At 33.3% G+C, this 12,475-nt stretch overlaps 2 protein-coding genes across 2 annotated transcripts in view; one reads left to right on the top strand and one right to left on the bottom strand.

Annotated features, from left to right (window-relative positions):
• The window catches only part of LOC142357265 (uncharacterized), a gene marked incomplete at both ends in the record, with an annotated part of 59,361 nt that overhangs the window by 16,582 nt on the left and 30,304 nt on the right, over positions 1 to 12,475 (top strand). Inside the window, one exon of the mRNA XM_075408918.1 lies at positions 11,987 to 12,115. Within this exon, the coding sequence (XP_075265033.1) occupies positions 11,987 to 12,115 (129 nt within the window). The remainder of the gene's footprint in view (positions 1 to 11,986; positions 12,116 to 12,475) is intronic.
• On the bottom strand, positions 3,628 to 6,034 carry LOC142357266 (uncharacterized). The gene has a single exon (XM_075408919.1). It carries the CDS (start codon positions 5,299 to 5,301, stop codon positions 3,739 to 3,741), a length of 1,563 nt encoding a protein of 520 aa, XP_075265034.1. The 5' UTR covers positions 5,302 to 6,034; the 3' UTR covers positions 3,628 to 3,738.

Here is a 12,475-nt window from a genome sequence, read left to right as displayed (position 1 = left end):
AGTTCATGTTTTGTTTTCAAGCATTTTGAAAAATTTGAAGCAAAGAATGTTAAAATTTAACTTAGAGGACGTCCAGTGACATTTTTTCCTTCTTTTTTTTCATTTAAAAAAAAGAAATTGCACTCCTTTATGTAAGAATGACTTTGATCACTGGGTGAAAGTTTGTTTATTTTAGGTACTATCTTTAAAATGCAGTATAAATAATAATGTTCCGCGGAAATCACAGAACTTTTTTTCCATCTCAATACTCTTGTTTCAGACTAGATGACTGCGGAAATCACAGTCAGCTTGAAACTTGCTCGCGGAAATCACGAGCAGAGTATCAAAATTAATTTTTTTCTTTCTTTATTTTTTTTTCTTGTTTATGTTATACTTCTTCCCCCATTTTGTTTCTTCATGAAGCAATGTTTCAAAAAAACAAGAAAAGCTTAAGAAGGAACGATTCACCAAATATAGTGCATTCCCCCCTATTATTTTGTTGGCAGGAAACAGCTCTCAGTTATTCCCAATACATCAACAAAGTATAACATTTGTTTTAACAATGATTTTAACAAGTTAGCAAGTAAATACGAAACAAAAAAAATAAATGAGTTCATGTTCAAATATCAGTTATAATCTAGTCTTGCGCCAGACCGTTTCTTTTTAGTTTTGCGATTGTTTGTTTTGTTTCTTTGCAGCAGGGCAAAATTGGTCTTCGTCGTCACAATTGTTTCTTTTTCGTTTGATAACGTTAAGATTATCTAACTCGTCAATTTCCGTAACTCTGACAAATTCGTTTTTTCCTCTACCATTGTCTACTAACACTGAAACCACGCAGTTGTTTGTGTTGGTTATTAAGTCGCGTCGCTTAGCTTCGGCATTGATAGCTGCCTCGCATTCCGGTAAGGGCTCGTTCAAATAGATATTTTTGCTATTTGTTTGATTTTTTTGTTTCTCAGTGCTCTGCGTTTTTTGTAGATCATTGTTTTGTCCTCAAAATACAGAAACTTGCATATGACAGTCGGCATTATGTTGATAACAGTACCTGGCACAACATGGCATGCTTTAATAGCATCGTATTGAATTTTCACACCCAGATAATTTTGAAAAAATTTGAGCGTTTCGCTGGTAACGTTCTGAACCCTGTTAGCATCGAAGGGAGGGTTAACTATCAGTAAACTGTCCTTCCTAGAGTACCTCTCCTGTGCACGTAAGCGATTATTTATGTTTTGCTGTTGGTTTTTTAATTTAGCAATAATTTTTTCTTGTTGTCCGACTCGGATTTTTAGATCCCTAACTTCATTGGACAGACTTCTTACCTCTTCTTCGGCATTACTAACGACATTTGCAGAACCTGCAGAAAGACTCGTTCCAGAGCACTCCATTACACAACTCGATCCAGTACACAACTCAGAGTATAAGAAACTAAGTAATATAATGATAAGTGGAAAAAAAACTCAAAGTAAATTTGAAATAAGCTCAATTGTCAAGTCAAAAATCAATCTCGGATGAAACTCAGATTGCGCAGTTTAGAACGTTTCAAAAAGTCATTCTTCTAAAGGTCAACCGACTGTTCACTTCGAACTCTTCGTTTCGTCTGATACCTTTATAAGATATTCAATTAATAGTAATCTGAACCGGAATTGTATAGAACCTCAAATTGCAAAATGGTATATTAAGTTATAAAAATATTTTAGAATGTGATTTGTTCACACTAAGATATCGAGTTAAATTAATCATCTGTAAATTTTTGATCGAATACTCTTTAACTTTTTCTTTCAGCTCCCGAATCGAGCAAGAATGAACGTTTGTTGTCATATAAACATTTTTTTCCATTTTTTCACAAAAAGCTATACTATTTTACTCATTTAATTCTTATGTACGTTGAGACCTCATTTTGGGTAAAGTTAGCTAAATGCTTTCACGGCATCCTATAAACAGTGGCTTTATCGAGTTGGACCGCAAAATTTTAGTTTTCTAGGTCATGGGTCCTTAGGCCAGTCACTGTTACATATTATGGTTACAATAAGTGTTAAAATTGTAATAGGTACCAAGATTGCAAGTGCTCTGTCGAACAAAAACAGAAACCATTGTGAAATTGTAAACATCTTTGAAAGAACATACATTCAATTCTTCCGGTGAAATACTGTGCAAAATCGTCCTTAAATTCTGATGACATCGAACTGCTCAAACAAAACCCTCTAAAACCAAGGCATGAGAAATATGTGGAGCTAGTTTGATTTGCAGATCAAAATTCTGCAAATTTTGCGACTAAATATATCGTTGATACAACTTTTCGAAAGAAATGCAACAAAAATTACGCTAAGGAGTTTTGTGTCATTTTTCGAAGTAATTTCAACTTAAAATTTTTGAATAAATTGATTTGGCACTTCTAGGAGCTCGATAAATTTTAGAGTTTTAGAATTGATAACGATTTATGTTTAAACAGTTATTGCGACATTGTCCGTTTTTATATACTTTCGCCCAGATACCTGATCCAGAGCAACCATAACAACAGTTTTTGCTATAACCGCTTTCTTAAAATGACCGTTCTCCTGCTTCTGAAAGTAATTTCAACAAAATTTTTTAGCGGCTTATAAACTTAGAGTTTACTTTGCTGCGCAAAAAAAAATATGGATTTCAATTATCGCCAACATCGTCTCAAGGAATCAGAAAGTCAATAGTGGTGTGAGTACTCGGTAGAATTACTTTCTTTTCGATTTTATTTTTATCACTTCTTTTTAGAACGGAATTTCACTCTCTAAGTCAATTTCACTCTACTTTCTGTAAAACATGGGCTGAGATTTTTGTAAGATTTGCGATTTTAGCATGAAATTAAATATTTTAGCAGTGAAATGTGGTGAATTTGTCAGTCCACCGCTTACTCTAGTGATGAAATGACATAAAATCTCCGCTTAGAAAAATGTGTCAAAAAGATGCAAGATTAAGGGATAACTTAAGGGGGATTAAATCTAATAATTTCTCCCTTACTCCCCATTGATTTCATCGCCTTCACTGCTGATCTCACCGCTACCAGTCGATAAAGTTTTTATCACCGCATTCACCACCTGACTGAAGTAATTTCAACGCATTCACGGCTTATCTTACAAAACTTCCCGCATTCACCGCTTATCATACATAATTTTGCGTTGAATGGCGGTGACACCTCGAACCGGGTTACAAAGTTAAACGAAAACTTTCAGCTTTTTACTTGACAACTGGTTTTTTTCTTGCAGTACTGAAGCATTTTACTTTCAAACAAGAAGATTTTGTGTTTCTGTCGCCGAGAAATTTTATTTGTTCACAATATGTGCACAGACTTAAATTTTTGCTAATTTTATTATAAATGAACTCAAATCTTGGCGGTTCTAATAAAGTATTTATGATCTCTTTTGTAAAATAAAACTTAATACATAAATTCTAAATAAGGGCTGCTTGAAAACTCAAACACGTTATTTGGACCCACAATGGGTAAAAATGCGATTGAGTACAATTTCAGCTTGCGTGGTGTTTTTTGTTTACTTTGTTTACAGCCTTTTTCTGAAAATTTTGGCATACATCTTTTTATGGTGTGTGAGACATGGCTTCTAAGAAAGGCCAAAGTGTTTGATGTATATTTCATTTGTCGAGTTAAAACAGTATCTCAAAAAAACTTATGAAATGTTTATTAATATCAAAGCAATTTATGAAAATACTTTTCAAATAATCATTATGTACAAACTCTTACAGTTTTTAAAGACAAATATGAAGTCATATATGTCAAGTATGTAACAAAGTTGGTGAGAAATTACTCATATTCGAATCTTTCAAACTTGATATCATTTGCTGACTTCTCATCATACTTAATTCCTGACTCAAATGCTCATTCGTTCGCGTAAGTTTACTTTGGTTATCTTTCAAAGCCGCCACCGTTTCTTCCAGTTTTCGATATCTCCCTAACTCAGATCTCAACTGGTCAACTTCAGAGTTGACCTTTGACCTCTGTGTCAAGTTCTGACATTTAGCCTGAAGTTGATATTCTGAAAATTGGTGTTTCATGTCAATTAGTTCTTCATCTGTTTTTCGTTTCATTTTTTCGACGGTTGACCTCTGGGATTGTTCATACCTTAATTGGTCTTCAAGCTGGTTAACTTTAGCCCTTAAGGTCACCAATTCGCTTTCTTGTGAGGCTTTTATCTCTCTCAACCGTTCGCTTAATTGGGCATTTTCAAGACCCAAACCATCAATTTGTTGCTGTTGTTGACTTATAACCCTTTTGTTTTCGGTTATAAACTTTCGCGTGTAATCGCGGAATGTTGATTTCAACATGGCCATAAAAGTCGGGCTATCCTCTAAACTTTTTGGGCCTTCCCAAAATTGTTCAACTAAATTTATGAGTTGGGCTGAGAACTGACTTTCGGCGTCCTTGAATTCTTTGGAAACTTTCCCATTACTCGACTTTTCCTCGTTTGCGAACTTTATCGGCTTTCGGCTTTGATAAACGAAATGTTCCGAATCGTTACTTCGACCCGAAGAACTAGAATAAGTAGGACTCGGCGTGAATGTTACATAACATCCTTTCAAATGTGACTCGCTTGCACAACTCGGTGACTGAGTTACGTAATCTCTAGTTTGATAGTCATACCGAGTTTTAGACTTCGATCGTGATTGGCCCGATTGATGATTATTTCGAGATTTTTGGAAAGTTTTCTGGTAATAATCGGAGCTATCACTTTCATCGCTTTTAATTTCATCGATCAATAATTTCTGAATTTCCGAAGGTTTGTATTCCGACACTCGGCTTTTGCGATTGTCTGGGACCCGTTTAGTCGAATCTGATTGGTCGTCGTTTCGACCAATCAGGTTTGAGAAACGCTGACTAGCTTCCAACCTTTCCGCGTCTTTGATTGGTCGATCATCCAGGTATTCTAAATTTGGAAGAAAACTAATTAATAGCTGTCGATAATCAGCTACCTGTTTTGAAACTGGGTTTAATCTTAAATCTAACCGTTTAATATTTGTGTTGTGCCGCAAAAATTTAAGCTCATCTAAGCTGTCAATTTGGTTATAATATAGGTTTAAGCTTTCTAATATTGTCAGGTGTTCTAAGCCGTGCAACTTCGAAATAGAATTTCTAGAAAGATCGAGCTCTTTAAGCCGGGTAAATCGAAGCAAAGATTTTCCAATTGTGACTACTTTTTCGTGGTAAGTTCCGGGTAGCGAAAGGGCTTTTACATTGTCGAGTCGTTCACGGTCTAAATTTAGTCGTTCGCGTATCCAGTCTTCGGTCAATTCGATATCTTTGTGGGCTTTTTCGTAAGTATCACACGATTTAGAACCCATTTTGGGCAAAGATGGTTGGGTTAAAATTTCAAGAACACTTATAATAAAGGCGCAGTAAGGAACAAAAATACAATAGTGGCAATATAAACAACCAATAAATGAAAAAAGCCGTTCTATGATTAGAAATTTTTTTAATCCAAATGCAATGTTATCAACGTAATCTTTTCAAGTTTTCATCAAATTATCATATTGAAAATTTGAAGTAACCATAACTATTATTGATAATCAGCTACGATAGTCAGCACGATTGTACGTAAAACAAAAACGATTACTCAGTTATGGTCAAAAAGTTATAACAAATAAAGCTATAAAACTCCTCCAAATGTAACAAAAATTACACTGCCAATAACTTGTTTCAGATTTTTCAAACTTCAGAACTGTAAAGCTTATGTGATAAACTATTTTACTATTGAGTAATGAATACTAATAAAAATGAAAACAATATTGAATGTGTTTGATTTTTCAAGTAATCACGTTTCGGTTAAGAAAAAATACAGCCACACAAAAAGCTGCTACTGTTAAATGTTCTAATTCAATGCTTTATAATACGGCTTGATATCATTACAAACGCGGATAATATAAACGCATTTGTTGTTTTTGTCTTTTCGTCTTCGCCTTAAAATGAAAAATATCCCACATTAAATGTGTTTTAATTCCCGGGGGGTGAAAAATAGGAAACAAGGATGATTTTTAAAGCAGTATAATAAATATGACTAATCTCCTTAATGTTATGTGCAGGTGACAGGAAAAATGTTCACAATTTCAAAAGCGTTGATATAAAATACATCCCTAACATTTTGATTGCGCTGCTATTAAATGCTATCAATTATAAATCGCTTTTTTCTGATCTTAGCTTAAGAATTTATTTAACTGCCGATATTTTTTTGCTTGAAAAGTTGATTTTTTTGCAGTGAAAAAATTGCCTTCTGTGCCAAAATCTGTGGTTGATTGGCACTTTTGTGGACGTAAAAAATTTATGAAATCTTACGGTTTTCTCAATAGGCGCTTAAATGCTTTTTCACTGGCAGTTATATTTGAGTTTATAAATTGTTAATGAATGATCAATTTCAATGCAAAAGTAAAAAAAAAGTGGTGAAATTTTGGTGAACTTTATTGGCAATCACCGCCTTTATTTTCCCAAGTTTGCATAGTTTAAAATATTGATTTATTGAAATTAATTCGACAATAGAGTTTCATCAATTATTGCGGAAGAGTTCAGAAATTCCATTATGTGAAAATGACTCACACAAAAATTTCGTTTAATCTGGTTAAAGATTTATACATTTTGTGCGCATTTTCGCACTTCAGTTTTTTTTCAAGATCGAGAAAAAGAGTTTAAGTGGCTGTTTTCTGGTGAAAATTTCTGAGTCATACTTTCTGAAAATTTGGTGTGGTGGGACTAACTAAATTATGAATTTCTTAACGCAAAGAAAAGATGGAAGCGCTCCAGTCTTTATCATTTTTTTAATTAAACACAATTAGGTCAAATTAAAACTGCCCAATTTTAATTAAATAGCACAAATTCTGAAGATACTTTAAATCTTCCTGGCGAGCATTATTTTGGAATCGGCATCAATTAAAATCTTTAATCCAAAATCAATTTCAAGTAAGAGAGTTAAATTTTCGACCATGGTGAACATTTACGTTGTTCAAGTTTCACCATCAACATATTCTAAAAAGAGAATCGCCAATGTTTGCAAATATTTTTTCAGCCCCTTGAATGATTAACAATGCAAATAGCTGATAAAATTTGAAGTAGCTCCCGCCCTCAAAGTAAATATCAGTTAACTTTTTAAATTTAAATCCTGTTTCATTGGACTGTTGACGAGCTGATTGTAGTGGCCTGTTAAATAAACTGGACTGCAGTTTCAAGTGTACAACTTATCTGGAATTTTCGAAAAAATGAAGTAAGATCGTGGACTGAGTTTTCAAAACTAAAAGTTTTTGGTACAGTTACATCTAAAAAATTGAAAGTATGGACTTGTTTCAGTAGGACACACAAGCAGAGTGAACCTTTTTTATTTTCGGGAAAACAACAGAATTGATTTTTTTCTTCTGAAAATTGTTGTCTACAAAGTGATTTGTGTTGTCATCAAAGACATTTTATGCACTTTGAACGCGTCCTCATTTCCATAACCGTAAGATATGAACATTTTGATTGATTAATTTAACTTCCAGAAACAAACAAAGATTTTTTTCTGTACAAAATTTTTTGGTACAATTATGTTTTTCATTTTTGTACATTTAAAACTCGTAATTAAAAACTCTTAATATGCTCTTAATACGGGTTGGGGAACCTTCACAATATAACTGTTGGGAAAAACCAGTTTAAAAACATAACTGACAAATTGCCGGAATATAGGATGAAGGAAAAACCTTTGTGACAGAGTTGTCTCGTGGTACAGAACACTATAACTGCACTATTAAAATTGATGAGTAAAAAACTTTGATAGAAGAAAACCTCCTGCATACAGTGTTTCGTCTCATTTATGACTACTGATGATTTTGTTTTGACAAAACATTTGACAGGGAAATAACAAATTTTAGCGCAAGACTCCACAAACAACTACTCCCCTTGTAAATTTCTTGCCTCATAGAACTATTCCGTTACAATAATTAGGACGGAAATAAATGAAAAAAGGCAAAATCAAGAAAGAGTTATATCATTCTGTTTGAATCAGTTACTAGCAATATGATAGACAAAACTATCAGAAAGGTTAATGCAAAGTAAAACGAGGGAGACGAAAGTAAGGAAATGCAAGGTTTTTATAATTTGTTATTGGGTATTTATTTTTATTCACAATTGCATGATTTGCAGCAGTTTTTTCCTAGGTTTGGAAAATTTTTCTGTTTTGCCAGTATTGAAATCTTAAAACACATTAAAGCACAGTAAAAAAATGAGAGTCAATAAAAGAAATACTTGTTTTAAAAAGCAAAAGTTTTGTCATTTATTTAAGTCTCCACAGTTCTTTTGATCATTGGTCGTTTGTTTTTAGTTTCCAAATAAAATATTTTATAAAAAATTATCCAAAACGAACAGAAGAAACTGAAAAAATTGTAACTTTCCGTACAATAAACAAAACAGGCCGAGATTTGCCAGACTGTAATAAATATTTTCTAAAAAATTGGCACAATCTTGATCAAAATCTCATCAATTGAAAAAATTATCTGAAATAAAAAAAGTCACCATTGACAAGGAAAAATTTGAAAAGAAAACATAAACACTTTTAAAAAGTCCAATAAATTCAAAAAATTAAAGGTAAAGCTTGCTTAAAATCTTAATAGTGCCTAAATTGCGTCAAATTCATCTTGAAAATTTTCAAAAGCTTCCTAACGAACAAAAACGAACATTTAATAATTGTACAGATGACCGTTTAGGTTAGAATTGAAATTTTTTAAAAAAACATGCCATGAAAAGCCACACAAGAACAAAAAGTTCTATTCAATTAGCTTTTTATCACCTAAGTTGCTCTTTCGATAACTGTAACCTCTCTTCGAACCGTAAAAAAATCAATTGAAAATCATTAATAGCCGTGCTCAACTTTTCTAACGCAAGTTATTTGATAAATCCGCGAAATTAAAAAAGTTAATTGCAGCAATTTGAAATTGCTATGGAAAAAAACAGATTATTCATAAAGTGCACATCTCAAGCGTGAAAAATTCACCAATGTAAAAAATTTTGAGCCTGATTTTTTGAGAGACAAGACACAGGGCTGGTACAAAACACTAAGATAAACTGCATCTACTGGCTAGGAGCTGAAAAATGACTCAGCCGTTGTTTTGACACATAAATGGAGTTATTGGACACAAACGTTAAACTTATGTTTTATATGAAACATAGGATTCAATTTAAATGTGTTTAGTTGAAATTGTTTGAGGCTCAAATTTTGTAACTGATTGAGTGGCAAACATGCTGCTTGAGAGAACTCAAATATGAAGTTTTAAAACCACAAATCAATGATAAAAACGTATAAACATAAAAGTAACACCATATCAATGTATTTTTTTGTAGGTGGCATGCGAAGTGCTTTGGTGAACGGCATTTGCCCTTCCTGGCCAAAAAATGAAAAAAAGACGCTCTAATTCAACTTCCTAGATCCAATCAGTGAATATTTTTATGAAAACAAATATAAATTAATCTAAAGAGGACTTCAAAAAGAAGTTTGATAGAGATGATCGGATTATTAGAAAACATTTAGATTCCTACAAATTATTTTTTCTACCCTAAAATTTTACCCAAATTTTGTCACATGCTCGTGTATTCACCTACATCAGATTTCAATGAAAACCGTTATCAGCAACAACAAAAAAATCTAACGTTTCTGGGATATCATGTTTTTTTAATTTACTGGTTGTGAGTTCGAAGAGCTAATTTGGCTTGATTTTTTTTTTGAATGAGTAAACTAAGAGCCATTTTTGATAAAACTTTCTAATTCTTAAGATAAAACTTAAACGCTGGAAAATTGTCTTATAAGTTAATATGAGAACTATGAAGATACAGAGGCTTAAAATTTGCAAAAGCATGTTCGTCTTGAACAGACCTCAGGAATAACAAAACCTCTAGATAAAAAACCTAAAAATTGGTCATGTTTGAAACGTGAAAAGCAAAAAAATTGATTACTTTGCATGTCTATTTTTTGCTGAGAATTAAAAAAATACAAAGTGCCTCGTAACTGATCGAAAGTGCCTCGTAAAGAATCGATCGGTTTTGATTCATTTTTCATCTGATTTTTTGTATCTCTCTACAAAATATCTCGATTGGCAAATACTCGCTTTACATGGGCTTGTATAAAACTCCACTCCCCTATTTCACAGATGATGAGAACCGTTAAATGATTACGTAAATATGAGTTTTTTTGCAAAATAAACTCTTCTATAGCTTAAAATTGATAGTTTACAATGAACGTAGAAAATCATCTAAAGAAGTTGATAGATCTTTCAGAATAAAAATCATCCAGCAGCATATTAATAAGTAAATGAGAAGTGAATGATTTAACAAAACAAATCAGTCTTTAATCTTCCTGTCTGTTTGTTTCAGATATAACTTCAACAAAGTATCGATTGATGGTTACCCAGGCTGAGGTCCAGACCCACTTTGAGCTATGATCAGGCCCACTCAAACGCACACCCGCGTGTTGCCAGACCAAAATTACTGGCTCTGGACAGTAGTTTGAGCTCAAAATAGTCTGGGCCATGGTCGATTTGGGTCTGATCAGAGGTCAATTCGGACTGGAATGTCTGATCAGAGGTCACCTCAGTCTGAAAGGTCTGATCAGAGGCCGTATCGAGCGCACAGTTTTATCGGAGGGCATGTTGAGCACACTTGAGTTTGAGCAAATTTCTTCCCGCAATTTTTTCTAATGAGTAGGAGATTATGGATCTGCCACGAGCCAACAAAATATATGTTCTGACCAAAGACTCATTTGCACTCCTTGCCTCCGATAAAAGCAATCAGGACAAAAGATTCCAACCAAAAACAAATGGTCGGTTTAGAAAGGAATGGCAAGTGTAGATTCAGACGTCTCTTATAAATAACTGTCAAACTTCATGTGTGGTGCCGGTGAACTTAAGCAATGACATGGAAAGTTTTCAATTTGAAAATTTCACCAAATCTTTTATTTCACAAAACACTTTCGATTTTGAATTGACTTCATTGAATTTTCAGCTGGAGACATTTTTTTGAAATGCATATATTAAAACGATAATTTTCTCGTGCGTGTTTAAATATAGTCTCTGATCAGAAGTTAGTTCGCACTAAAAGGTCTGATCATAGTCTATTTATAGTCTGGAAAATGGTCTGAATTTGAGTCTGATCATAAGCTCACAATAGTTTGGACCATAGACTGGGTACCGTCTGATCAGAAGTCATTTTGTCTGGAAAGTCTGATCAGATATCATTTTTGTCTGTAAAGTCTGATCAGAGGTCATTTCAGTCTGTATAGTCAGTTCATAGCTCAATTTGGGTCTCGACCTCAAACTGGGTACTGCAAAAAAATTCATCGAGTCCGGATTAAACAATTAATTGATAATCTACATGAAGAGACTGATCTTAGACCAGTGATTGAACTTAAATTTTGGTTTTATATTTGATTTGAAAAAAAATGCGTCAGCTTTTTTTAACAATTCTATGTTTGTATATTTATAGAAACCATTAACCCCACTTAAAATCTTGACCAGAAGTTTAACAAGATTAGGACAGAGAAAGATTATTTTAAGGATCATATAAGTGCTAGAGATTATTATGAGACCTATGCAAAACTTGGAAGACAGAATTGATAAAGTTCTCAATCCTTTCTTCTCACTGGCATCAGGAGTAATACGAAGATTTGGACATTACTAGCATGAGAAAATGTCGTAAATTTCAAAGATTGAATCGATTTGAAGTTAATGGAGTTAAGGATATTTAAGAAGCGTTGGATTAATATATAAAACGGTCGTATTTCAGGAAATTTAACAAATTTGCTACAAATGTACAAATGGACAAATATATTAGCGACCTGAGTTTGACTAAAATTACACTTTCTGCTAATGTCGAGGAAAATCCTTTTCATGGGCATTGTTGGTTGAAAATTATGAAATTATGGTATAGCCATGGCTCGAGAAAAATATCAGATGGTAATGCGAATTTAAAATTTATCTTGAAAAATGTCTCAACTTCTGCAATAATAGTGTTATGTCTGTGTAGGAGGGTGAGACGTGTGTACACTATGCGTGTGATTTGACACCTGACCTGTCACATGAGTCAGATGAAGAAATTGAGATCATGCGCAGACTGTTCCAGTTCGATCCAGAGTTCTCTATCAGCACCAAATATGTAAGTGGTGACTTTAGAAGTTTATGAAAAATAACCGTCAATTCTGGCTGTGAAAATCCTATCACTGAGTTACCAAACACAATTTTTTTCAGCATTGAAGTATTTCAGATCGCGCTCTTGAAAAATAGTGTTGAAGGAGTTTACGTCATGTATTCAATTCCATATTTAGAAGACGGAAAACTTTCCACAAATAAAAGGACTCAGCTGAGAAAGTAGATACTGATCAATTTTTGATTTTAAAAAAATTGCAGTGAAGTTCTTAACAGCCCTCAATTTTCTTCTTAATGAACATTCTGCTCAGTTTTAGATTCAACCCCCTACGTTTTTGTATTGCAAAAATATAGTCAGATATTTGGGTGT

Source organism: Convolutriloba macropyga, unplaced genomic scaffold (genome assembly GCF_964194025.1).
Source record: "Convolutriloba macropyga unplaced genomic scaffold, txConMacr16.3 SCAFFOLD_1109, whole genome shotgun sequence".
In the NCBI taxonomy this organism is placed as follows: Eukaryota; Metazoa; Xenacoelomorpha; order Acoela; family Convolutidae; genus Convolutriloba; species Convolutriloba macropyga.
This window is presented reverse-complemented; position numbering and strand designations above follow the sequence as displayed.

Excerpts from the sequence above, each read along its gene's own strand:
- LOC142357266 (XM_075408919.1), bottom strand. The coding sequence starts at position 5,301 with ATGGGTTCTAAATCGTGTGATACTTACGAAAAAGCCCACAAAGATATC.